The sequence below is a fragment of the Acipenser ruthenus genome, chromosome 2 (genome assembly GCF_902713425.1).
Source record: "Acipenser ruthenus chromosome 2, fAciRut3.2 maternal haplotype, whole genome shotgun sequence".
Classification (NCBI taxonomy): domain Eukaryota; kingdom Metazoa; phylum Chordata; class Actinopteri; order Acipenseriformes; family Acipenseridae; genus Acipenser; species Acipenser ruthenus.
The window spans coordinates 68,080,577-68,107,832 of NC_081190.1; the positions used below are offsets into that span (position 1 = coordinate 68,080,577).

Sequence of the window (27,256 nt, forward strand, 5' to 3'; positions counted from 1 at the left end):
ATGGGTAGTTGAAGACAAAGCAACAAGAGTGTGTTAAACGTTAGTCATAGCATGTCAATGTAGTTCAGTTTGTTTGTTGAACCGTGGTGTGTGCCTTTATTAGTCAATGTAAAGCCATAAAAAAAAAATGCAAGTGCTGCGCCTCAAGTTTCTTGAGAAACAATAACTGGTGCGTGAAATGAGATAACAATAATCTGGTTGTGTCAAGCAATTAGGACAGGTTGTCCAAAAGTGGTTGACATAAACTACACTTTCTGTGTTTGTTACTTTGTATTAATTTGAGCTCTACTGAAACAACATTTAATGTTGTCCAAGCTTGTTGTTTTACATTTTTTTCCGCACTTTGGATAAGTGAGTGAAAGGTATTTAAACAATATCCCTGGTATTTTGTGGAACAGCATTGCATGCTTGGCTGTTTCCAGCACGAGATTCATAGGAAACAAGTTGTATGTTGGCCTCCCTCTCAGATAAGATCTGAATGAAAGCAAAGGAACACTTTGTTATGGCCTGTTATTGTGACTAACTTTTGGAAACGCCCTGCTAACCCCTCTATGTAAACTCTCTATTTTAAATAGAAAATTGTAGTAACAGGTTTCTCTTTCACATGTTCCAGTTTGTTTCCAAAGAGAAAGACAATCAAACACAACCCTTCTATAGAATGGAGTTTAGTTGTAGTGTTTATGACATTGATAATAATGTGCTACATTCTTCATTGCTATTAAAAATATTTGTTTGTTTTGAAAGAAATGTAAACTCATCTGACTTTTATATTTTTACTCTTTTCTTACTGCTCTAAAGTTGGTAGAAATATCTGTAACCACACCCCATAATCCTGGAATACCTTTCCTGAAGATATGCATGTACCCCCCATGTTCTGTTCTTCAGCCTTTTTGATACAATGTAGAATTATTTCTAACTCAGTTTGAAGTTTGCAAGTCACCTTTTTCAACTCACAATGGTATTATAATAACGTTACATGTATCTGTTTAATAAATAATATAACTTTAGGTTTCGTTCAGTTCTTAATTATCAAAGGCCACACATTTATTTGAGCCAGTTTATTTTTTAATACAGCTGTAACTGAAATTCCAGGCTGTGATAGGGGGAGTGGGTCAGCTGCTGAGAGATTAGGAGAGACACAGGAGGTGACATTGACATGCCCTTCAGGCACGCAAGGATTTATTTACACGAACTGAAGAAACACGTGGCACTGTTTTCATACAGGAGGTCCTGCTGTCACACCTCCCTATACATAAACTAATCCCTATTCCTTATAACAATGAAAACCCAGACCCCTGGTTGTACACATGGTCATTGGCGGTTTTAGCATCTTCTGGAGTTCTGATCCTGGTTAGACACGCAGTGATTGGAGGGTTCATGCTTTTCAATGTTCATTGTCCAGGTAGCAGGACCAGTGGGGGTGAAACGATTCATCGTGTATTGTGTATCGTGATATAAGTTTGAAATACGAAGCTAATATGCCACATTTATTAAACTGTAAATCATGAAAGAAAAGGTCTTGGTTGTTTGAACTGTAAACTCCACTTGATCCGAGACATATCCCATTGTGCAATGAGCCGGCCAGACGCTACCGGAGTTTAAGCGAGATTAGAGGAAACAATGGCGAGTTCTTCATTTTAATTTAATTTTAATTTTAGGGTTACAGTCGTTAATGAAAACTGATACGGACAAAAACGTGAAATAAATGACATAACAATAATAAAAAGTTAAACGACGTTTGGAGAAAAAAACGAAACTTAGATGATGATAATAAATAGGCCCAAATAATAAGTGTGTGTGTGTGTTTTTTTTTTTTTTTTTTTTCCTGTATTCCATTGCTGTACTAAAGGCTTCAGAACAAGCTGCAGAAACATTGCCTGGCCAATGGGAGTTGAGACAGTGGTGATTCTGGCCAGTGGGAATGTAGAGAAGGCGGAGACAGCCTGCCTTGTTTTCCATTTAATGTTTCCTAATCATAATCCAGTGTAAATGATTATTTTATATATATATATATATATATATATATATATATATATATATATAATACACACACACACACACAGTGTATATATATATATATATATATATATATATATATATATATATATATATATATATATATATATATATATATATATATATACATACACACACACACACACACACACACACACACACACGGAAAGTCTGTCGTTTGTGAGGGAGGATAGGCTATAAGAATTTACTTTTTTTTTGCAGGGAGAACGTTTCCTGTTTCCTGTAAAGCTATTTATTATAGATGACAAAATGCATTTTTACATTTCTTATGAGTTTTATTTTATATTTGCTCACCTTTCAGTGCGCCCTAATAATGTTTTTATTTGGTTGAATAATCTTAAACTTTGATTTGGTTGAATATGTTACTTTCTTTAAAGAAATGTGTTAATCCTGATGAAAATGACTTTTCATACTAATTTTATCATTAATTTTAATCGAATTAAAATTATTTTTAACCACAATTAAAAACAGTATAGAATATTATACAAAATAAAATATACTGAACCTTAACTTGAAAAATACAACTACTTAGAGATAAAATATATGGTATAATAATAATAATAATAATTCAGTTGGGTAGTGGTTGATTAAGGGCTGGTTTCACAGACCCTGATTAGCACCAATAGTGGACTGCCTAATGTTATTTTAGGTAAAGTAGTCCAAGATTTAGTGCTAATCGGGGTCTGTGAAACTGGTCAAAAGTATATAACGTTTTTTGTCTTTGACCTAGAGTTGTTGTTTTTTTTTTAAATATTTTTTTAGTTGTTCAACATCACTGAGACGCTGCTGAAGCCTCTGGAGAAGTTCCGTAAAGAACAGCTGGGGGCTGCAAAGGTAATCGTATAAGTCCTGTCTTTGAACAACTTGTAGGTGTTTGAAAAAAACCACAGATTTGAGACTGAATTTTTGAAGAGCGGATAATAATAATAATAATAATTATAATAATAATAATAATCTGTGATTATGTTGTGTTTGGGAGTAATTAATCCTCCTGTAAATAAGATTTAACTGTGTAATCAGAAATACTGGTTCTGTTAGGAGCATTTGATATTCTTTTTTTTCCTATAAACAGGAGGAAAGGAAGAAATATGAAAAAGACACAGAGAAGTACTACAGCGCTCTTGAAAAGGTTTTAAATATGTCGGCAAAGAAGAAAGATCAACAGCTGCAGGAGGTACAGTAGGCCTTCTAGGTTCAATTCTTCTTGCTACTAAAGTCAGCCGTATTGCTGGTACTGTAAATGTGTGATATATTGCCATGGTGAGTTAAAGGGATGATTTTTATATTTTCTACATTTCTCATATTTAATTTCTTGTTTTTTCTGTATAATTTGGCATAATTTTTCGGTCCCTACCAAATCCCTATTGAAGTGAATGGTGCGATACCCTCTGCAATTTGGAACCTGTCCTATTCTTAATTTGAAAGTCTTGTCTGCCTAAAATCAATGGATATCTGGCTGTGCAGTATACACACATGTCCTGCAGGTATGGTAGAGTAATGAAGAAACACTCCAGTCCTAAACGATGCTGGATCAGACATGTCTTACTGAATTTTGTGTGTTCTGTATCGGCTAATTCTCTCTCTTCTTTTTAACTTTTTTTTTTTTTTGATCATATAATTATTCATCAAGATTACTAACTATTGCTGCAGAAATTGATCTTGAAGACTCCTCAAGCCAATTGTGAGATAGGAAGCATATTGCTGTGGTGCTGTGTACCCACCTGACTTACTCACAGTTAGCCTTGAGGAGTATTTAAGAAGCATTTTATCTGGAATAGTAGTAAGCAATATGCATGGCAAGCAATCATATATAACCTGCATACTAGATTATTAAACATATATGGGATAAACTATTAGGAAAATATCGATACAGTAATATAACTATAAAATATCGTGTCCCTTTCAACCTGCTCTATGATACATTTAATGGTCTGGTGAAGGAAGAACCTCCCATTGTACCAAAATATAGTAAGATGCAAGTTATGTGTGAGGTTTTGCTAATCTAATGAGTTTTTAATGTGGTAAACAGTGTGTATTATGGCTTCATTAATATGTATTATTAGACTGTCACAATGTTTATTCTGCTGGCTTGCTGCCGGCATGCTGTTAATGGGAAAAGTCTGTTTCTAATAGAGCTGCGAGTCATGATTCATGTTCTTCATCTTGTTCCCCAGTAAATCAAGCTGTGTATTTTTTGGCATGTCTGTGTCTTCTACACACCATAGTTTCCCATGTCCCTTTTTTTTTGTCACTTTCTCCCTTGGAATTTGGGTGTTCTCCCTCAAGGCTCTGTAGAGAAGGGTTGCACAAGAGCTTGTCGGGGGAGAGAGAGGGGGGTGGATTAGAAATGCTTTACATCTCTGTTGGCTGCCGTGACTTAACCCCAAGAGTGACAGTGTTTATATACATCGAGGGAATTCAATCTTAAGGAAGTAGCATTAAAGTTAGGTGATTTTTAATGTTCAACAAAATGTATTGCCCACCCCCCATGAGGAATGAGTGTTTCTTATGAGGTATGACCACTCATTTAGCTAACTCTTTGTCTGATTTATATTCTTTTACAGGCAGACAACCAAGTGGAGGTGATGAGGCTACATTTCCACGAGGAGTCGCTGGAATATGTTTGCAAACTGCAGGAAATCCAGGAAAAGAAGAAGTTTGATTGTGCAGAGCCAGTAAGTGCAGCGTGTTTTACAAAGGAGTGGGCAGGAAGCCACGAGTATAATAAATGGAATTTTAGAACGGTCTGGACATGGTGTGCAATAAAATCAAGTTCTGGTGGCATTAAACTGCATGAGAAGTCTTTGGTTTATGATCCAGCTATGTACCAGACTCTCATACAGTCTGTCCCTGTCATTATTAAGTGGAGATTAAACTTGGGTCCCACTGCCTCGTGACCCAAGATGGCAGTGATATTGGGGTCGTGTTATTTTTTTTCAGTTTCCGGGTGGATATTCTTGAATTACTAGTATAATAAAAGTATTGGGCACGTATGTCTACGATAGCAACTGTTCCATGAGTCGTTTAATAAGTGTGTTATACATGCAAGAAAAGTTATGACTGATTGCCAATTTTATTTTCTATGTGTCCTTTAGATGCTGGCTTTCTTCCAGGCGGTTTTCACTTTTTATCATCAGGGATATGAGCTTGCACAAGACTTCAGCCATTACAAAACAAAACTGCAGATTAACATTCAAAATGTGAGTTATTTTACTATGATACTATGCCTAACCATACTTTTTTAAAACAGGTGCCCAAGCACTCTTTGCATCCTGACATTCATCTTCATCTTCTCCTTCTCCTTCTCTTCTTCTCCTTCATTTAGCAGACGCCTTTATCCAAGGTGACAATACAAGATTAATATTTAAATACAGTATAGTTTACAGTAAGTGAAACTAATACTAATAAAATACAATATGAACTAGGACACAACAGGTTATATCTACAATGACACATTAGTAGTGTAATAGTGCAAGCATAGTGCATCAGTTGAGGATCCAGTAACATGGTGCACAAGTCCAGTGCATAGTCGGATGGGCAGATCAATAGATCTACAAGTGCAGTCTAAACAGGTTTACCAAATTCGGCTGTTGAACACATTTTTTCCACTAGCCAAAAAAGAAAAGAAAACAGTAGCTCATCAGATTATTCTGTTAAACCTAACTTACACACTGCAGCATATGTTTAAAAAGGCAGAATGAAAATAGCATTTAAATTAAGACCATGTCACTAACATACTTTGCATACAATATTTGCTAAACAACGTTGTTGAGGCAGGAGAAAGGTAGACAAAAAATCAAGCATATCCTATCAATTTTTTTTTTTTAAATGTTCCTACCTTTGTGATCGTTTTTCTTTTTTTTGTTTTCTGGTCAAAATCTCCTTCAACTTCAGTCATAATCACGCATACTCAGTAAAGCAGTGCTTCAGCAGGGGGCGAGAGGGTTTGAGTTGCTCCTCCAATTAAATCCAGGGAAAAGACTACATCATCTGCCATTGCTACTACTGTACTGTGTGTGTGGTTCTAGCAGATAGTAACAGAGGCTTGTCTCCTCTGATAAAAAAAACCCTGTTGACCCCTCCAATTAAAACCCGAGTTCGGATCACGTGATCTGCTACTGCTAGTACTGTGCTTAATAGCAGATAGGAGTTTATAACGGAGAATTGCCTTCTCTGAGGAACCAGAACTATTGTTAAGATAGGAATGTTGAATCTGTGGTTTTGTTTAAAATGTCTTTTTTGCATTTTAGACAATTTTTTTGTTTTTGTTTTATTGAACATTATTACATTTATAATGCTACACATTATATATATATATATATATATATATATATATATATATACATACATACATACATACATACATACATACATACATACATACATACATTTTATTTTCACTTTTAAATTTTTAGGAGGCACTGCCTCCCTTGCCTCCTGTAAGGAGCCTCCACTGGTTTTTACTTTGTGAGGGTTTAAACCTTGGTGGGGATTGTATGTTTCAGTAAAAGTACCTTGTGTGTTGCAGGAAACATGATGTGCCCTCTGGTGTGGCACTACTAAGTTTTTAAAGCACGTCAGTCCTTGGCTTGTGAGCAGGCAAAGTGAGGAAACTGTAACCTAATCCGATATTGCTATCTAGTGTTTCCTAGGACCTTTACTTACTGGAAACTTGTAAGACAGTGTTGGGATGTATTAAAAGTACTGGAGTTAAGTTAATACCTGATTTTGTTATTCAAAATAAGTAATACATCTAAACAATTTGATTTGGGGAGAGGCTGAAGATGGCAGCATCAAATGTTTGTTCTCATTGTGCTTTTAAAGTTTAAGTGTGTGCAATTTTATGTGATTGATTCATGGTTTTGTAATGTAAAAACAAAGTGAAGTTAAAAAAAATTCTAAACCAAAGCAAATGTACTGACACAACTAGGAGTGGGCGGCAAGAGACTTCACATTTGTAAAGTCTGGACCTTAAAGAGTAAGTAGCGGGGTTTCCAAAAATGTAGTGTTGTACAAATGTTTAAATGATGTACCTGTAATTTTACTTTTCATTGTTAACATCCTGACAACGTTTTACACTTATAAATGTAAAGTCTGTTTCAAAGGTTTTTTTTAAGATGTCAGCCCAGTGCATTTTAAGTGTGTGCAATAGATAAAATTTTGTGGGTTTGAGAGCAGGGGCGTGTCCCTGATCACTGCAGGAAGAGCGATTAGAAATACAAGAGCTCTGGCTTTGTGTTCCGTGTGACATCATGGGTCCTTATTGCTGTGTTGCCTGTTTGGCAATGTGGCCACTAACCCTTCCACTATCATACTAGGAATAATAAGAATAATTAGTCTCTTAGTTTGTTTGCTGTACACATATATCAGGGGTTTGCAAACAAGCAAAACCAGCTTTCTGTTAAAAAATATATATGCAAAACTTATAAATGCATTCGGTTTACCTTGACATTATAGACTCGATGCAGTATAATTTATCAGATATGCAGATTTTTTTAAATGTTGCTTCAGTACAGTGTAGGGCCAGAAAGTGGTACATCATCAGAATGTGATACGCATACCAAAACGTGACTCTGGTAAGGTCAGAAAATGGTATGCTGTCAAAAAGTAGTTTGTTTGTCTCTTAATGCATGTGTGAGTTTATGTACCTGTTTTGTTTTGTTTTGTTTTCAATATATACCCGGACAGCGGTATAGCCAAGTCTAGTGGCCATATTTCCTGACTCCCCTCACATGAGACTGTCATAAGCATGACTGAGGCAAATCATTGAAATTCCTTCTTGACCTCAGAATCCTTCTCTTTTTATGAAGCCTAATCAACATGTTGACCACCTGTTGAACTTCACTACAGTCCAAAATACCAAAACACTACGAAAACACCTATACAATATTTTCATTACACACATTCATAATATACACCATAAAGCCAAAGACAATATCAGTTGTGAGAATTATTGTAATTGTTCAAGAGTATAGTGCTAATATTGATGCATGAAATGCATAACAAAAAAGAAAAAATATACAGAATATTTAAATGTTTGCACAACTACAGTATACTGTACTGCATCCCTATGATTTAAAAAAAAAAAAAAACAACTCTGTGGACTCCACTACTATGTCCATTTGCAAGAAATAGGCTTAGGGAGTCTCCTCATCGGAATAAAAACCGCATGCCACGAATAGATAAAAAGTAATTACATTATTTAAAATAAATACAGATTTTTTTCCCCTTAATTTGACTTTTGTTGAAACAACGTTTGGTTCAATACGCTCAGAGCACATTGCATTTGTAAAATACATTTATTTTTCAGTATAATACATAAAACAAACAAACAATGAAAATAAACACCTTTGTTGATACCATCCAAGACATGCAGGGGTGATGGGTAGAACAGTCAAGAAAAATGGCATGAAAAGCATTTATTAACTAGCTAACACAGGGCTGTAAGTGATCGGCAAAAACAAACAAAAATACTGACGTTGCTCAGAGTTATCGTTGTGATCTTGGTATAGCCCCATACCTTTAAAGCCTATTGCACTTAAAATACACATCTCTTATGATAGTAATTTAAAGTTATATATTGACACCTTTTAAAGTTAGCTCACCAGCCACACAGAGCTCTAATTAAGAGCACATTGATGCAGAACTGCTGTGATTGACTACTGCACAAATCACTACAAACAAGACAGACTGTAGTTTAGTTTATTCACCCACAGGGCCAGCACAGGTACATCTCAATAGTGCAGCACTAATACAAAGAGAGCCCCAAGTAGACCATACTCACTAACAAACAATACAACAATTATTATACCAATTTGTTGCTCATCAGTTAAAGTCACATAAATGTGCTTAATTGTAACAAAATTATATTAAAAAGAACTTTAAGGGCCAAACTCAGTACATCATACCTTGTTCAGATGGGTGTTTCCTTATTTTCTGAACTAAAATCATTTGCGCATGCCCAGGCAAGCGCAGTACAGAGCGTACCACATTTTAACACACTCTGCAAAATAACACCACTGAAGAAAAGTTAAGTGCTTGAACTAGTAAAATATGCAAATGTTTCCACATGATGTCACACGGAACACTTGCATTTTTTTTTTCTAATCGCTCTTCCAGTGGTGATCAGTGGCACGCCCCTTATCTCAAAACAGAGTGCATTAGATGATATCTTGAAAATACCTTTTGAAAGAGACTTACAACTTTAAGTGTAAAAGGTTGGCAGGAGTTAACACTGAAAAGAAAAATGACAGGTACATCATTTAAACAGTTGTAGCAACATGTGGGGACGTATAACGCTATATTTTTCGGAACCCCGCTACTTACTCTTAAATGTATAGTTTGGTAACTATGCCCACTTTTTACTGCCCATCTTATTGATTTCGTTTTATGTTTTTATTTTACTAAATTAAATATCTCTCAAGCAACAACAGAAACAGGAAAGAGGGCTGCTTTAGCTGTAGGTTTATAAGAGCAGTGTGGAGTAGTGGTTAGGGCTCTGGACTCTTGACCAGAGGGTCGTGGGTTCAGTCCCAGGTGGGGGACACTGCTGCTGTACCCTTGAGCAAGGTACTTTACCTAGATTGCGCCAGTAAAAACCCAACTGTATAAATGGGTAATTGTATGTAAAAAATAATGTGAAATTATGTATAATGTGATATCTTGTAACAATTGTAAGTCGCCCTGGATAAGGATGTCTGCTAAGAAATAAATAATAATAATAATAATAATAATAATAATAATAATAATAGAGGTGCAGTGGAATAATCATACGCTAATAAAGACTTAGGCTTCACACCATGATGAACTGTAGCATGGAAACTATTTAGTATTTTATTGATTTTTGTATTTATTCATATTTTAAAGACAAGAAATCGGTTTGACGGTACCAGGTCGGAAGTAGAAGAATTGATGAAAAAAATCAAACAAAACCCAGAAGCACACAAGCGGAACAGCCCGCTCAGCATTGAGGGTTATTTGTACGTCCAGGAGAAGAGTACGTTGGACGTTGCTTGAACTATTTATCTTTACCAATTCATCCGTTGCAAGTAGCTGTAGCACCTAAACCATTCTGTCTTGTTGTTCAGGGCCTCCCCCTTTCGGCTCCAGCTGGGTGAAGAAGTACTGTATTTATTTGAAAGAGCAGAAGATTTTTAACATGGTTTCATTTGATCACAGATCTGGAGGGAAAACGGTGAGTGATGTCTTTTTTAATAGTTAGATGTTTTCTTTTAATATTACACAACTGCTAAGATTTTTGTTATAGTTCCTAGCTTTTCACTGGCCCTGTGTGTGTGTGGTGGTTTTTTTTTTTTTTTTTTTTTTTGGAAAAGCCAACATTTATGGGCAACCCCTTATATATGAAGATGATCTTGATGTTATATCTGCCAGCCTGACATGAGGTTTTTATTTGTTTATGTATTTTTATTTTTGAATGGGTTTTAATCCATTTGTTTTGTCACAAGAAGCTCTTAGGATTCACTGAATGGGTTACAGCTCCTTCCATCTTTGACAGAATTCACAGATACTAATGGATGGTTTTGCAGCCCCAATTATCACTTTATCTTGGACTACCTTATGTTGCCTTAGGTGAGGTAGTCCCAGATTAGTGATTTATGCGTGAAACCAGTAGTACAAGTTAAATTCAACATGTGCTAGTCTGTACTTTTGTGTCTGTGTCTTGAATTCTGTTAGCACTATGGTTATAGAGTGTATCTGTTCCAAAGCCACCACAGACTCTCACTGCATCCCAATTCCCTAGTGTGAGTTTTAGATGCAGTGATGTGTACAGTAGATCTTCCTTCGTTAGTGTTGACGCCCACTCAGGTGCTGAGTAATCTGTGTGTTTTCTAGGGAGAACCAGAGTCTTTCATCCTGAAATCCTGCACAAAGAAAACAGGAGATTCTATCGACAAGAGGTTTTGTTTAGAGCTAGAGGTAGCTGACCGGTAAGATTTATTTTTTGTAAAGGGGTTGGACAAAAAGTTGGAAACAGTAGCCATATGTAAGATGCACATATTGTATGTATAAATTAGTTCTTCTCACACTATTACACAGAGTATACTAAAGGGCAACTGTAAACTCCACACAAAAACAGAACTATAACATTGTGAAGCTTTACCTGCCATCTAGTGGTTGTATAGAGGTTTGCAGAATATTGCATTAGCCAGCTATACAGATGACTCTGTTCAAATTGGACATATTCATGAATAACTGGACGTTTTGTCACATCTCCCCATTGTATACAGACATTCTGTTACGCTAGTAAACCACATACATTACTTGTAGAAATATGAATTGCCTTGACCACCTACCTCCTGGTGTGTGTTGTGTCTGTTAGGTGGCATGTAGTGAAAATGCAGTCATCCCTGCCTAACAGAGATAAGATCCAAGTCTGATATTTGTTGATGTCACTTTTATTCTTTTTAGTGTCACTTCTGCCCATTTCTGTTGTAGCAGAGGGTGAAAACCCAAATGAAAACTACATAAATAATGTATGTGTAGTGGCAGTGGTCCAGATAAGCTGCGTACCTGCTGTTTTTACACGTTAAAAAAGCAGAAATATGCACTAAATCTAAATTTTCAATTTAAGTAAAAAATATGCATAGCAATTTTGCTGCACAGCTTGCCTGCCTCCCCTAAAACTTCCACTGACAACTACATCTCACAGAATATAATGTCTCCAGTTACCAGGAAACTGTACACAAGAAAACCTATCCAACAAACATTATCCAATCTCTGGCTAGCCCTATTGTCTTTTGCAGCAAATCTCAGTAAGAATAAGAAAAAATTGAAGCTACACAGGTTGAAGCGTAAACACCCCAGTCCAGCTATAAAGCCGACTGGAACCATCGTCAGAGGCAACCGCTAAAAAAAGGTGCCTGTAATATTAAACAAACTGTTTTATAACTTGTTTATGAATGTCCTTATTTTATTTATCTGTATGGCTTGATATTGAAGTTTAACATGTTCACCGAGTTTAAGAATTTAATGTTTAAATATGTCACGTAATTAATTTGAGTCAGTGTGATACCTCGAAAAAATGCGCTGAGCCGATAAAGAACCTTGCAGAACTCACAAGTGGTTGTACAGTAGCTCAGAGTAACATTGCAGTTAAAATGGAAGGCTCTATTTTATTGCCTACCCCGTTACCATTAAAGATTTACAGTTGTACATGTACAGTTTATTGAGATTACTCATGACTTCCAAGGTAATGTTGCATTTTACCCTCTGAAAATACATTTTACTCACTTAGTGTTAAAATTAGAGGGTAAAACCTTATCTGGAGCACTGTGTAGTGGTGATTGCAGGGGGTTCCTAGGTTTCTATATGAGCTCTGGGAGAAACTGACAGAATGAGGTGACATGACAGGTGGAGGCTGGATGTGAGCCTGGCACCTCCCACTCATCAACAACAGATCATAACCATTGTACAGAGCCTCACAAGCTTACATGAGCTCTTGCAGACCTGGTATGTTTTTCACCCGTAACACAACGGAAAAGCCATAGCACTTGTTATGTTTGTTTTTTTTGTTTAATCGCTTTTTAAATCGTTTCCTGCAGTGACTTAGAGGACAGATCTCAAACCCCAGTGCACTAGAGCTGACATTTTGAAAACAGAAAAACAGACTAAACTTATAAGTGTAAAAAGTTGTCAGGATTTTAACAATGAAAAGAAAAATGACAGGTAGGTTATTTAAACAGTTGTAGCAACACGTGGGGACGTATAACGCAATATTTTTTGGAACCCCGCTACTTACTCTTTATATATTGTCTGTACATGTTACATTATGTAAAAATATAAATCTGTACAGTAGGCCTATACAGTAGTATTGGTTAACGGTAACACAAAACAGATCATGGTGCCGCACTAACATGGTATGATACTATACAGTACCTTACATATAGTGCACACACTTTACAGAAATGCAGCCTTTCAATTTACATAAGAAAATGTACAGGGTACGTGTGGCTGCAAGTCAAACACATAGCCTCCTGCTACTTTTGTTTTCTATTGGTATGAGTCAGACTTTCATTGCAGAAGCAATCAAAGTTGATGAATTCAGAATTGTAATTGTAGTCCACATCTTGTGTTTCGAACCACTACTGCATTAGAATGGGTTCCATGATGGCCCTTTTAAACCAGTTGGACACACTGTTCCTTGCTAAAGCACTTTTTCTAGCCTGTCTTGGCATGATCAAAGATTTGTCTTGTTGGAATTCAATTCAATATGGTGTACCTGCCAGTAATGTTTGTATTCCGGAGTGTCTTCACCATGCTTACACTATGCTCGTATTTCTCAGACCAGGTCTCATTATCACCGTACAGGCCTTGTCAGAAGACGATCGGAAGCAGTGGATGCAGGCGATGGGAGGCAAAGAACCTGTAAGTGATACAGTTTTTCTTCATTATTTTAGAAACATTTTGATAAACTGGGATATTGGGCACTGCAGTTTACGTACAAATGCAATAATTAAGTAGACATTTTAACAAGGGAAAGTTTGATATAAAGGTTTGATTTCCGCTTATTACGGCTATTTAAGCATTTTCTCTGTTAACGACAGGTCTGCAAGTTGGGCAGAACTTATTCAAAGAGGGAAGGAAGTAAGTAAATAATTTCAGTATGTTGCACGGTTTGTTTGGTGTTTACAGTAACTAGTCTGATTTGAGCTCTTTTTATTAAGAAGGTTTTATTAGAAACCTTTTGTTAGTATTCAGTCCTTTTGTATTTGAAAAATGCAGACGAGTGCTGTTTCACAATCCCGGGACCCCTCCAGATGTGCTGCATTTTAACATGCACTACATCGAACATCTTTTGCTTTTATTTGTAATAATTTTAAAAAGAGCACAAAGAGAAACTGTATTTGTAATTGAAATGTGTTTTATTGGTTTACAGTTTTCAAAATAGTTAAATATATGAAAACATGTCATTGTTTGCTTTTACATTTACAAATAATTAAAACAAAGCACTCAAAAATAGAAGGGTCTAAGGGTGGGTTTTCTACCTTTTACACTACTTTGAGTTTCAGATAAAAGTAGTAGAAAGTTAACTTGGGTGATCAGTGTTTTTTAATGTTACATGCCAGGGGTTGCCCACCCTGGTCCTGGAGAGCCACAATCCTGCAGGTTTTCTGGGTCTGTTTAAATCATCAATGGCTAAAGACCTAGAACAATTGTTAGTGTGTACCAATTAAGAACATAATTGGTTCAATTAACTAATTGAGAACTTGGGTGGAAGAAAAATCAGAAGACCCTGCGACTCTCCAGGACCAGTGTTAGCCACCCCTGTTATATGTGATGCACGATGTGGAATAGAAAATAATAATTGCATTTCTTTTTTTAGTTGAAGCACACCTGGATGAAGTAGGATTTTCACTTTTAAAAAACTGTATCAGCGCAGTTGAGTCCAGAGGTATGTTTTAATGCAATGTATTTGTTCATACAGTTTAATAAGAAATGGTTACCCATACCATTTTGCTAGCAGTTTAACCTCCTTGCCTGATCAGGTTTTGTAGCTCTTTTTTTCAATATTTTAAATAAATCATTTCTAACTAACAATACAATAAATCAAATTGTAATATAGTAGTAGTAGTACTATAGTTTTACCACAGGATGGCATAGGCTTCCTAGCTGATTGGTCTCTGATGTCGAGGTATTTTATGGTAAGGAATCAACGCTCAAAGAAAACAGAACAAGATTTAAAAGGGCACTCGAGAGTCATCAGAATAATGAACGCTCTCCTCAGAACCACTCGCCTGAATTGAATTAAACTTTGCAAGGACATTTATTACAAGTAGTTATTCTGAATTCTATGCTGTATAGACATCTGATTGTCGTTTTGCTCTGATTGCATTGTGAATGTGTGCAGTGACTGATTCTCTTTCAACAGGGATTACTGATCAGGGTCTGTACAGAGTCGTTGGAGTCAGTTCCAGGGTGATAAAGCTTGTGGGAATATTAATGGGTAAGTGTTCATTTTGTTGTTTGTGTGTGTACATGTATGTGCTCCTTTTGAGTACTCCTGTACAACTTCCTAAACCATTCACAAAGCAGCTGGTGCACCCGAGACAAATCCCCTCTTCAACTTAATATATTTGTGCATTATAACTATTTGATAAACACACAAGGATTTAACAGCGTATAACCCTTTTCCATGTGGCTACAGTTGCATAGCAGGAGGGTATTTTGTTTGGCAAAAAAAACCCAAAAAACATCTACCACTCAAGTTCTACCAAGGGGCAACTTGGACAGATGTTGTATACCAACACGTTAACTTGTGTTGCAAGTTACCTGAGCTGTGTTTTGGACATCAAAGAAGCCAGGACGTTAATAATACAAAAATAACAGCAGAATTGACCATGCATTCTGAGCTGCAAAATCATTTTAACCAATGGGTGCACAACAATTCGTGCCTGACAGTAATAATAATAATGTCCATTTACAGTTTCCAAGTACTGCAGAAAGGATGAGCTTAGACAGAATGAAATTGAATTGTGACAGAACAGGCTTTAAAATTGCAATCCTTTTAAAATGCAACGGTGCAATACACATTCTAACTCCTTGCATTTCTTCAGTGTATATAAATTGCTAATATTATATAGACATTTCAATGACCGTTGCTGTTTTGTAATTCGGTGTTATTCCCCCTGTCACAAAGACGGCCGGAGTGGGTGGCGTCAGACCAGGGCCAGGAAGTAAATAAACAAAACGAGAGGTAGAGTTTGGTTGAGCTCAGCATTTAATAAATAAACAGAACAGAAAATAAAAGGTTTTAAACACAAAACAGGACACGGCACTTGAGCCAAAATAAATAGACGAACAAAACGATAAAGCAGTAAACGAACAGACAAACAAACACGGTAAGTGAAATAATACTTATTCTTATTATTATTATTATTATTATTATTATTATTATTATTATTATTATTATTATTATTATTATCTTGGTTTCTTTTCCTTTCTCCTCTCCACACCCGTTCTCCACTCACCGAACACAAAACCCCGACTGAAAGAAATGTGCATCTATATATACTGTTGTGCTGGGATTCAATTACTAATTAATTATTCACTTGAATCCCAGCACGTGAATTAATTCTGTGCAACCCCGTGCTCACATACTATACTTTAACCAGCACGTGAAGTGATTTGTGCCCTCCTCGTGCCTAAATACAAATCTACATTTTTAAATACATGTGAAACACAGGCCCGTTTATATCCCGTGTACCAATCTCTATACACCAACATTAACACACGCACCATACATACAACACATAACACACAAAATACACACAGGGGCGGGGCACATTGTCACACACCCCCAAAACACCAATGCTAAAAATTAACACACAATAGGCAGATCATTATTAATTTTGCTCAAATTCTAACACAAAAAAACTGAGCAAGTAGCTTTGACATGGTTCAATTAGCAGCGCTCTGCGTTATTAAACGAGCAGGAGAGATAACATAATAGCGAACAAAACACAATCTTCATAAGTGCATCGATTTCTGTTTTGTGCAGTACATTCTCACTAGTAAAATTTACTTTAACTAGTAAAACGTGTGCTTTCACGAAGGGGGTTAGAATGTGTATGCTTAAAAACAGCATACCTTTTTTCCCCCTGAATTGAGTGTCCAGCAATGCACCATAACACAACTAAATCCTTTGCAACTGTAAAATTCAAGAACTGTCAAACTATATAAAGTCTCTTAAATGTAAACATCTAACATTAGGTACAAGCAGCTGTTCATCATTGTGATGCAGAGCACTCTCCGTTGCCTGACAAAGTTTCTATTTCGAGTTGTGTTTTTTTTTTGTTTTTTTTTTCAAAGCCGCGTTGTTTGTACATGTTTTGTAACAGCGGTTAACAAACTACACTGCAGACCGAACAACTCATTTGACCATTATCATTACTAAACTCCAGCATGGGTAAATCTTCAGCCAATTTGCCTGAAAATCTATCTTTTTTTAACTTTTCTGAAGGCAACATTGCCTTGCCCTTCATAACTTTAACTTCATGCCCTGTAACATTATGGATTTTGAATTTTTGTTCAGTAATAAAGGGTGCAGACTTATCACTGTGTTAAATGCTTTCTGACTCTTAGGTTTCTTAGATTTTTTTTAAGCAGATCCTGGAATTTTTAAATACTTACTTTTTCAAGAAAAAGTCCTACTGGTATACCTATCTACTAGAGGTTTGTTTCTGTTTTAGGTTTTTATTTCTCTGTGCATATTTTGACAACTCACACCTGGGGTGCATTAGCTTTTAGTGATGTATTTCAAAATATGATGGTACATGTGTTTGCAGTAATAATAATTGGACGTGATGAGGCTCTTGAAGCTCTCAAATCTGCCACAGACAGCAGGTGCCTGCGTCTAACAACTTCATTGGTATTCAGGGTCGCTCCTGCCTGGCACACTGTGCTGCTTTTAAGGGACCAGCCAGGTCTTATCCTTGTGGGTGACACTTGGCTTTCTGGCAGAGTGTAGAAAATCATGTTGTGACCCCCCCCCCCCCTTAACTGAGCAGTCACCACCACTCTGTACATGTATGGAATGACAAGAGTGTTTGTTCAATATACTGCTGTCAGTTTCTGCGCAGTTTATCAGATAATGTATTTTGTTCTTATTTTATTTAAATATGAAATGCCCAGTGGAATGCAGAGGTTTTATGGGTTTTCTGACAGTTAAGATATCCCATGGCGAATAAATTTCAAGCACCATAATGTAGTCTTGGTACGGTAGCCCTGAGCAAAACACAAATACAAAAATCAAAAATCACAAATATAAATAAAAAACACAAATAACTGAAAACACAAAAAAACAGGCACAAAACGCTAAAACAAAAGCAGGAAACACAAATACTAAAAGCCCACAACACATAACGGAAGTAATTTCACAATGGAAATACATCAGGATGGAGGCCACTCCCCCAGATACCCAAGCACGGTCTCCACCTGTTTCTGGAGACGTTGAAGCTGATTAGAAAGCTGGGGGGAACAGACCTTTGGTTGGGTGGGGGTGGAGAAAGCCACACACACACAGACCGGAAACAGCTAAAAATGTAAGGCTGTGCACTCTGTGGTTTCATGAATCAAAAAAAAAAGCTTGCTCCACACAAAAAGAAATGACTCGAGTCTCCCAAGAAGTTTTCAGTTCTTATGCCTCCCTCCATGTCAATTTTGGGCTCTTGTGTTGGCTTTACTTATTTCCGCAGCTGCTTGGCAAACTGGGTGTTTTTTTTTTTCTCTCCTCTGTTTCTCATTGGGTGTGGGTAAACCTGGCTACATGTTTAAAACAGTTGTGCATACTGTACAGTACACTATGTAAGTGAGACCCTCGATGTTTACTTAGGTTGTTTCTTAATTTGGTCTTTGTACCGCAGCTATTCCACGCAGTCGGTCCTAGTGTAAGGTCTGGCAGTTAGATTTTACTGTTAGTTGTCCACCCGTCGAAATTAAACTAGATCTACAGTATCACTGTTTCAGTAGCGTCTGAATAAAATAAATAAAGGTTTGTTATTTCATCCAACGTCTGTTTTCATTTCGATCTAAATTTAGACACCTTTGTCCATTTCCAAGATCCAACTTATTATAATCTAAGCTTTTCTGGTGGAGGTAGAATATTGAAACAGATTTTTATGGTTAAGGTGTGGAACTGACGAAAAATATATATTTACTTTGTGGCGTGGACCAACATTTGTGAATGCAAGCTGTTTACCATGAGTAATTCTCAATTAATGTTAGAATTGATGGCTTTATATTAAATAGTAACAGTGGTTGAACAATCTCTACCTTACATCTTATGTAATGTTGTGTGTGTATTGCATTATAAGTGTTTTTTTTTTTTCTATGTTCAGATGAAAAGACATACAGTGAAGTTGACCTCTCTTCTTCTGATGAATGGGACATAAAAACAGTAACTAGTGCACTAAAGCAATATTTAAGGTAAGCTTTAAACCCCTTTTTAACACATTTTACATTTTGCTGAAGTTACCGGTGCCAGACAAAATTGTGTTTTATATTCTGTTTTGAGCGAGGAAGAAGGAAACTCGGTTATCCTGTAGTCTTTGAATTCCCCTTAGATAGGGCAGCCGTGTGGAGTAGTGGTAGGGCTCTGGACTCGTTCAAGGGCATCTGCTAAGAAATAAATAAATAAAATATAACTTGTACAGTATGAATCTCGTTGGTGACCAAATTCACAAGTGCTAAATATAGGACGATGCCATGTTTTAATTTAATTTGGGGTAAATAAAATACTCAATAATGTGGATTGTTGATAAATACATTGAAATTACCATGTTGAGTTTTACACAGTATCTCACTGTAAGGGATAAATGTACAGTATTATCCTGTAGCAAACCATTTTGCACAGTGTCCTCCACTATAAATTGTAATTACCAGAAAGTAACCCACACTTTTTTTTTATTAGTTTTTATATAGTTTTTATTACCCTTAAAGAATTTCAGGTTCCCGTTCTGAAAGTTTATTTTAAAATAATAGTTAGAAATTGCCCAGCCTACGCATATAACCCTGAAGCACTGTTGGATAAGCTACAGTTTACCAATACTGTATTGGTATAAGAAAAGTGTGTTTTAAAAAAGTAATTTGAGCTTCCAATCACTTAAAATATGCTGACGATAATGTAAACAACACCAAGCTACAGACAGCGAGTCCCAAGCTTTAAACGTGTTGCTGTTAATAGATAAGAACTCAACTTTATTATGAATACATTGTGTTATTATGTTTTAAGCAATATACTACTATAATGTTCATTATGGTAATTGTTTGTTTATTATTTTTAAAATGTTTAGTAAAATGTGACCTATTGTTTGACCTCGTTAGTACAACCGGCCCCCTTTGCTAATGACATCTTCAGTCAGGGTTGTAACCCAGTATAAATCAACACATTTTTGTAAAATGACTTTACACTTATTTCAAAAGATGCAATGCGTTTCAGTAAATTCAAATGATAAACTTTGCATCCCGTTCAGAGGGAGAACACAAACGTAAAATGCCATTAATTGGGGTTGGCATTGCAGGAGAGATGAAGGGAGGTTTCAGTTCTGAGTGACTGTTTTCTAAGCATTATTTGTGAATGCGTAATCACCACTGCTACACCCCGTTAGAGAATTGACTTCACTGCATTTTTTAAACACAAGACTAAACATGAGAATATATGTGTACATTTGTTTTAAGTACTCGCCCAGAGGACTACTGAGACACAGACATCAACTAGTCCTCATCAGATTTAATTCTAACCCTACATGTCAGACGCACCAACACTTATTATTATTATTATTTATTTCTTAGCAGACGCCCTTATCCAGAGCGACTTACAATTGTTACAAGATATCACATTATTTTTACATAAAATGACCCATTTATACAGTTAGGTTTTTACTGGAGCAATCTAGGTAAAGTACCTTGCTGAAGGGTACAGCAGCAGTGTCCCCCACCGGGGATTGAACCCACGACCCTCCGGTCAAGAGTCCAGAGCCCTAACCACTACTCCACACTGCTGCCTCTTAGGGTAAAGACTCCTTCACCCCAGTTTCCCCAGTTTTGCATGCTGATAAGTCTTGCTCTTCATCTTCAGCTAAAACATCAACTAAAAGTCCAAGTAGTTCCACAGAGCGGCGGAGCTCCATCTTGTCTTCCCCCTAGGAAGAGAACAAGTAAATCCACTCATTCCCGCGGCAACAGGGAGAAAGATGCAACAGCTAAAACAGCGGCAGCCATTACCGAGATTCCAACTGAGGCTACCCAGCCTACGACTTCACAGGAATTAATACCCCTGGTAACTTATGGATATTTTTTGCTCAAGGCAACCTGTACCTCTACAACCAGTAGCCCTGGAGGCTGATGATACGGGGACCACAGCAGCTTGGAGTGCACAAGAGCAATACGTCTCTGCTAACACACGCAGCAAGGGAGACGGTGACGTCATGAACTCTGCCCCTGATGATGACGTTTCAGTAGCTGGAGACAGTACTTCTGTCTGGAGGCCTGTTGAGGCTGTATGGAAAAAACCTACATGTGTTGCATCATATCTACACAGAGTAGATACATTCTACAGAGTACCTTCTAGCCACAAAGAGCATCTTTTTAAGCAGCCTAAAATAGATAATATCATGAATACACCAGCCACCAGTGCATCCTCCAAATCCTTTACACCAGTTGGTGCAGACAGGAAAATTGATACCTTCTTAAAGGGGGACTACGCTGCTGCCACTTGCAACACGTGCATCAATAACTATCAAATTCATGCGGCCAAATATCAACATAAACTGGAGCCAGGTGTCTGCTGCCCTACAGACCTCTACCCCAGAGGACATCGAACTGGCTATGCAGCTTGCGGAAAAGGGGAAAAATACTGCAACAATCCAGCTGCAGGTGGCATGTGATGGCATTGACAACAATGCTAGGGCTGTAGCAAGTGTTGTCTCTGCAAGACGAGTTCTGCAGATGAAGACATCCTCCTTAACTCCTGACACACAAGCACAAATTATGGAATTACCATTTCAAGGGGACTTTCTATTTGGCACTGATCTTAAAGACTATCTGACACAGATGAAGGAGGCAAAGCAGGCCATCAGATCCTGCTCAACAACAGCCAGAGGTATACCCCCCTAATAGGGGGTATTTTAATAGGCAAAGGTCTTTCAGACCGCAGCCAACTCAGCCATTGTAGGACAGAGCAAAGTTACAAAGGGGCTAAGGCTCCAGGCCATATGGATCCTTCTGTGGCTTTACTAGAGGTAGAGGCAGACCCTCTACATCTTCCTGACATTTTCCGGTCACCAACAGATGTCGTTCCACCCCCTCACTTCTGCCAGTAGGGGGAAGAGTCTCACATATATATATTTTTTTTAAACTGGCAGAAAATAACTTCAAACACCTGGGCCCTGGGGCTCATACAACACGGCTAGGTACCATTCCGGTCTCAACCACCAGCAACAGGCATCATTTGAACACGACTGCACTGGGCTAGTCCACAAGGAGTCTTTCTACAGGAGAAGATACGATCCATGCTCCTTTCCCTCGACCATAGAATGGGTCCCCTCAACTTCGCAGAGGCAGGGCCATTACTCCAGGTATTTCTTAATATACAAAAGAATGGGAAGTTCAGACCAATTTTAGACCTCAGAGGTCTGAACAAATACATTCTGACAAACGTTCAAAATGGTATCTTTGGACGTTGTCATCAAGGCAGTTCAACCCAGAGACTGGATGGTTTCTGTAGACCTCAAGGATGCCTATTTTCTTCTTTCCATACACAGAGATTCCAGAAAATACCTTTGGTTTTCTATCAGGGACTGCATATACTAATTCATGGTGCTTCCCTTTGGGATCTCCACAGCCCCCAGAGTGTTTACCAAGGTGACAGTAGAAGTAGCACCACATCTACGAAGCAGGGGCATCCACGTTTACCCCTACATCGACAGCTGGTTGATATGAGCTCCATCCAAGAAAAGGGTGTTATAACACAGAGACACAGCTCTTCAACTTTTTCAGGACCTGGGCCTGTTGGTAAACAGGGAAAAATCATCGCTCTTTCCAGCACAGTCTTTAGTTTTCTTGGTGACCCAATTCAACACGATCTCAGGAAGGGTGTATCTCACAGAGGAGAGAGTGACCACTATTCAGCAAGTGGCGGGTCATTTCAACATGGCAGCCAGGCCAACGGCACACTCCTTTCAGCAATTCCTGGGGCACATGGCAGCAGCAGTTTCTCTGGTAAAAGACGCAAAACTACACATGAGACACACACAACGCTGTCTCCTTTCTTCATGGAACCCAACTCTTCCAGACTCCCGCTGCATCAAGGTTTCTCTGGAAGCTGCAACAGAAGCAAGATTGTAAAGATTCTCACCTTGAGTGATAGGGGGACTACAGCTGTATCAACGACCTCCGACACAACGCCTGTATACAGACACCTCCCTACTAGGGAACCTGGTCACCAAGACAAAGGCACCTCCATATAAACCATCTGGAGCTTTTAGCAATCTTCCTGGCACTGAAACACTTTGCATCAGTTTTATGTTCTGGGATCCTTCTAGAAGCTGCTTGATGAGATTCTGTGATCAACAAGCTACTAACAACCAAACGAGCAAGATGGGCAAAATGGCCTCCTCCTCGTTTGTAAACTTTCTTATGTTCTTGATTGTTCCAGAAATATTATTATTGTTCTGCAAAAGATACACATGCTCACAAGTTGTCTTTATTTATTTATTTATTTATTTATTTATTTATTTATTTATTTATTAATTAACTTTTTTTTTTTTTTAAGGAGTCTTCCAGAACCACTGATGACCTACGAGTTATACAAGGAGTTCATCGTCCCTGCCAGTAAGATATACAGAAAACTATACAGAGAATGTTTGGTCAACACACTTTGAATTGCATCCTTTGCCTCATGTGTGTTTGTCACAGTAACACATGTCCAGAAACTTTACAGCCCTTTTCAGCAAGGATTATACACACTTCCATAGCCTCTGAATAATCACAACCCCCCGCTAGAGCGAAATTACCGATATTGTAAACCTTACAGATAGCAGTGGTGGAAACCAAACTTTGATATCATAATTCTGGGTTTTTTAAATGTTACCATCTGTCTCTGTTTTATTCAAAGCATTATTGCATTTTTTTGTTGAAATGTAGCTATCAGAAACATGAAACAATTTACTATGTTACAAATTATGATCAATACATCATACAAATCGCTATTCTGAACAGAGCAGTCCCAACTGGTTTGTATTAGCGAGAGCCTATGGTACTTTTTAATGGTCTGGATTTGTGGTAATTGATTCTGGACTGAACCATGTCAAGCCAGAGGCACCCTACTGCAAGGGAGGTTGTTAATGGTTTCACTTTTTTGTTTTTGTTTCAATTGAACAGAATGTGGCACTCCGGAGTCCAGAGTAGATGCAATACATTATTTGGTTTATAAACTTCCAGAGAAAAACCTGGAGATGTTGGGAATGATAATGAAACACTTAGCCAAGTAAGATTTGTTTGTGTAATTTTAAAGTTCTATCTCTTTACTCCCTCACCATAGTCTTCCTTCCTGTAATTACTAGTGGTAACCTGGTCAAGTTCTACTACCCTGGATACTGTTCGTTCAATGGCAGGTTAACCCTTCCCTTCCATGGCAGAAGTGATCAGCCACAGATCTGTCTAAAGACACTTGTGTCTTGCTGTTTTACTTCACGCTTACAAAAGTGTACCAGAAATGCAATTCTTTTTACATTGTGCCTCCTTGAAATTATTTTAGTACCTCAAAACGCAATTGTCAAGGCTAAAATTTAAAGTCACTTTGGACTGAGAAAGTAATAGGTAGGTTTCCTTACAACAATATCTGCTTTGTATACAATATCTGCTTTGTGTAATTTGTGTGCTTTGCATAAATTGTTAATGACTAAAGACTTCAGGAAACCCAAGTTATACTTTTTATTTTTGCATTTTGAACAGGAGTGGTTAGATCACATGAGGACATTAAACATAAAGAGCACTATAGGGATACTGTCTCAAGAGCCAAGTCAAATCCCAGCAGGCAAAATAAAGAAGTGATTGTTTGCAAATGTCAAATAACGGCTCATTAGAGAATGATACACTCCAATTAGCAAGAAACCAGACTATATCAAATAATTGCACATTATGAGCTGTGGGTGTGTGAGCTTCTCTGAGCCAGCAGGCTCTTGTTCCCTAATCTTCGAAAGAGCCTCCCTCTAACACTCAATTGCGATCATGTTGGTGTTTCCTCTGTTAGAGGTTGTTCATACTTTAATCATTTGGTTAATATGACAGAATATCATATTCTTTTTATATAATGTTTACCTTAGTTTGGAATTAGTTTGTGCTTTTATTTATTATATTGACTGTTTTAAAATGTTTCTGCAGTGTCTCTGCTAACTGCAAACAGAATCTGATGACTGTAGCAAATTTAGGAGTGGTGTTTGGGCCTACACTGATGAGACCTGAAGAGGAAACTGTGGCTGCAATTATGGACCTCAAGTTCCAGAATATTGTGGTGGAAATTCTAATAGAAAACCATGAGAAGGTAAACTACAAATAGCTGACAAACATCCAAATAATTGTTAATATGTGTTATTTCTATTTATTTCAGGTATGAAATGTCTTTTAAGCAATCCTTTTGATGTGTGGTGCAGATAGTCAGAATGGTGTGGCTGTCAATTTAACAGACAACATCCATAAATGCACAGTATATTATTGTCTATGATGTCTGCCCTATGGGGCACCCTGTATATAGTATACTGATGTGTTTTGTCATAGCATCGTATACAAAAGAAATGCAATTCTGTTTGATTTTCTGGTGTATATATTATCCTGCAGTTGCATATAATGGGGGGAAAAAGGTAACTTCCTTGTTCCTGTCTTGGAAAAGACATCCCCAGAGATTATTACAATATTCATTACACCTAGAAAAGCTCAGGTTGCAGCTATACTTAAGAGGGTTCTGTATAGAAGTACTAGACCACAGTATATGTCAGTTTCTAACCATCCAGGCCACGTATGAATTGGCATTCAGTCTTGGCCAGCATGTGAAACTGTAAACTGCTTTGGGCCAATTGCGCTGCACTAAAATGTTAAGATTGGATATGAAATACATGTGTTTCTTTATAGGTTTCTTCAACTATAATGAAAACTAATGCCTAGATTCTTTTAAATAATAATAATAATAATATGCTGTATATTGCGAAGAATAAAAGTAACTTATGTTGTCCAGATGATGGCACCCTCTGATTTAGTTTTGTTAACATTGAGTTAACAGTGAAAAGTCATTATGCTGTATTCCACTACTCCATCCCCCTTTTCTGTGTAACTTCTGGTATGATAATTATTTCATGAAACTGATAAAATGAAAGTTATCTTTATCATACTTTGCCCATGGAACTGTCAACACTTCCAGTGTGTCTCTTGCTTTGGTGCACCAGATTCAAAGAGCTACTTATTTATATAAAAAGGGGTGCAATGTGCAAGATAAGTACAAGGTATTTCAGCAGTAGGGGGTCATAATAACCCTCTAACATGTTATGATTTTACACGTTACATGTCTTCTGTTTTGTGACAGGGTTAGGGTTGGGTTAGGATGGGTTTTGGCGGGTTGGAAGTACTGTATTTATATATCCATTAAAATAATGATAATCTAAGTACTAATGTTTATTTTTCTAATACATTTATTAGGCTCCAGAACACCTATATTTCGATTTTTAGATTAATTTATTTGCAGAGAGGTTAATGTGTAGACGGTGCTGATGTTTATAGAAAACATTCATGATGGCGCACACCCAAAACACCACAGGAAGGATCTTGGCACCCAATCTCCCTCTTGAATGAACTCCAAGACAAATCTGGTTTAATATTAGTTTTACTTGCGCATTCCACAGGTTGCTGACTTTGGGAAGTATTACTTCTGATTTTACAGATTTTCGGGAGCGCACCAGATGGATCTCCCACCACACCTGTGGCCTTGTCCTCTTCTGAGCCCAGTGCCCCGCCCAGGCTGTCCAAGAAGCCGAATCAGCCTCCAGCGGTGTATAACCCCAGTGTGGAGCTCCAATATGGTAAGAGGCAATGCGTAACCGAAAACAGGACACTTACTGAAGGTTTCACAGAGCCTGATTCAGCACTAATGTTGTAATCTTAAAATAATCTAGCTCAACTTTAATGTCAGTCAGTGTCTGTGAAAAATTATGTTTTTTGGGTGATTTTTAGGTTGTATTTCTTGTAATCTTATAGAAAAACATCAGAACCAGATTAATTATATAGAAAAAAAAATCTCTTCAGTTGATGTTTGGAGTAGCTTTTATATTTCTTGTACATTTATAGCATCCTAGTTCCTGGCAGTGTTGGTGAACATTGAACTGCAAAAACATTCACCCAGCATGAAATCAGTTTCTAAAATTGTAGCTGCTAATAAATCTAGATTTAAGTTAAATTTAACTGAATTAAACATTTTAATTAGTTTGGTGTCAACTAGTATGACTTCATTTGGTTGGAAACTTTATAAATCGAGCCCATACTTGGTACGAGTTGTAAATTAGTTTAAGCAGACATGGTTATGCACTTTTTCTTTATGACAACATATATACAGTGGTTGGAAAAGGCATGGAAAGTCAATTTTTATTTTTATTTGTACAGTCGGCGGCACTTTATCGGAACGCCTCGGGAGACTTTAGTCACATTTTTATATTAATCA

At 37.3% G+C, this 27,256-nt stretch overlaps 1 protein-coding gene across 6 annotated transcripts in view; it reads left to right on the forward strand.

Moving 5' to 3' along the window:
• LOC117409087 (rho GTPase-activating protein 10-like) overlaps window positions 1-27,256 on the forward strand; it is a 97,585-nt gene that overhangs the window by 41,682 nt on the left and 28,647 nt on the right. For all 6 annotated transcript variants that reach the window (XM_034014705.3, XM_034014706.3, XM_034014707.3 and 3 more), the window contains exons 4-19: window positions 2,800-2,871; window positions 3,110-3,211; window positions 4,602-4,712; window positions 5,133-5,237; window positions 9,904-10,033; window positions 10,125-10,231; window positions 10,891-10,985; window positions 13,341-13,422; window positions 13,602-13,641; window positions 14,381-14,449; window positions 14,927-15,001; window positions 18,894-18,981; window positions 23,327-23,385; window positions 23,935-24,040; window positions 24,937-25,096; window positions 26,483-26,621. In XM_034014705.3, coding sequence (XP_033870596.1) covers window positions 2,800-2,871; window positions 3,110-3,211; window positions 4,602-4,712; window positions 5,133-5,237; window positions 9,904-10,033; window positions 10,125-10,231; window positions 10,891-10,985; window positions 13,341-13,422; window positions 13,602-13,641; window positions 14,381-14,449; window positions 14,927-15,001; window positions 18,894-18,981; window positions 23,327-23,385; window positions 23,935-24,040; window positions 24,937-25,096; window positions 26,483-26,621 — 1,540 coding nt within the window. The remainder of the gene's footprint in view (window positions 1-2,799; window positions 2,872-3,109; window positions 3,212-4,601; window positions 4,713-5,132; window positions 5,238-9,903; window positions 10,034-10,124; window positions 10,232-10,890; window positions 10,986-13,340; window positions 13,423-13,601; window positions 13,642-14,380; window positions 14,450-14,926; window positions 15,002-18,893; window positions 18,982-23,326; window positions 23,386-23,934; window positions 24,041-24,936; window positions 25,097-26,482; window positions 26,622-27,256) is intronic.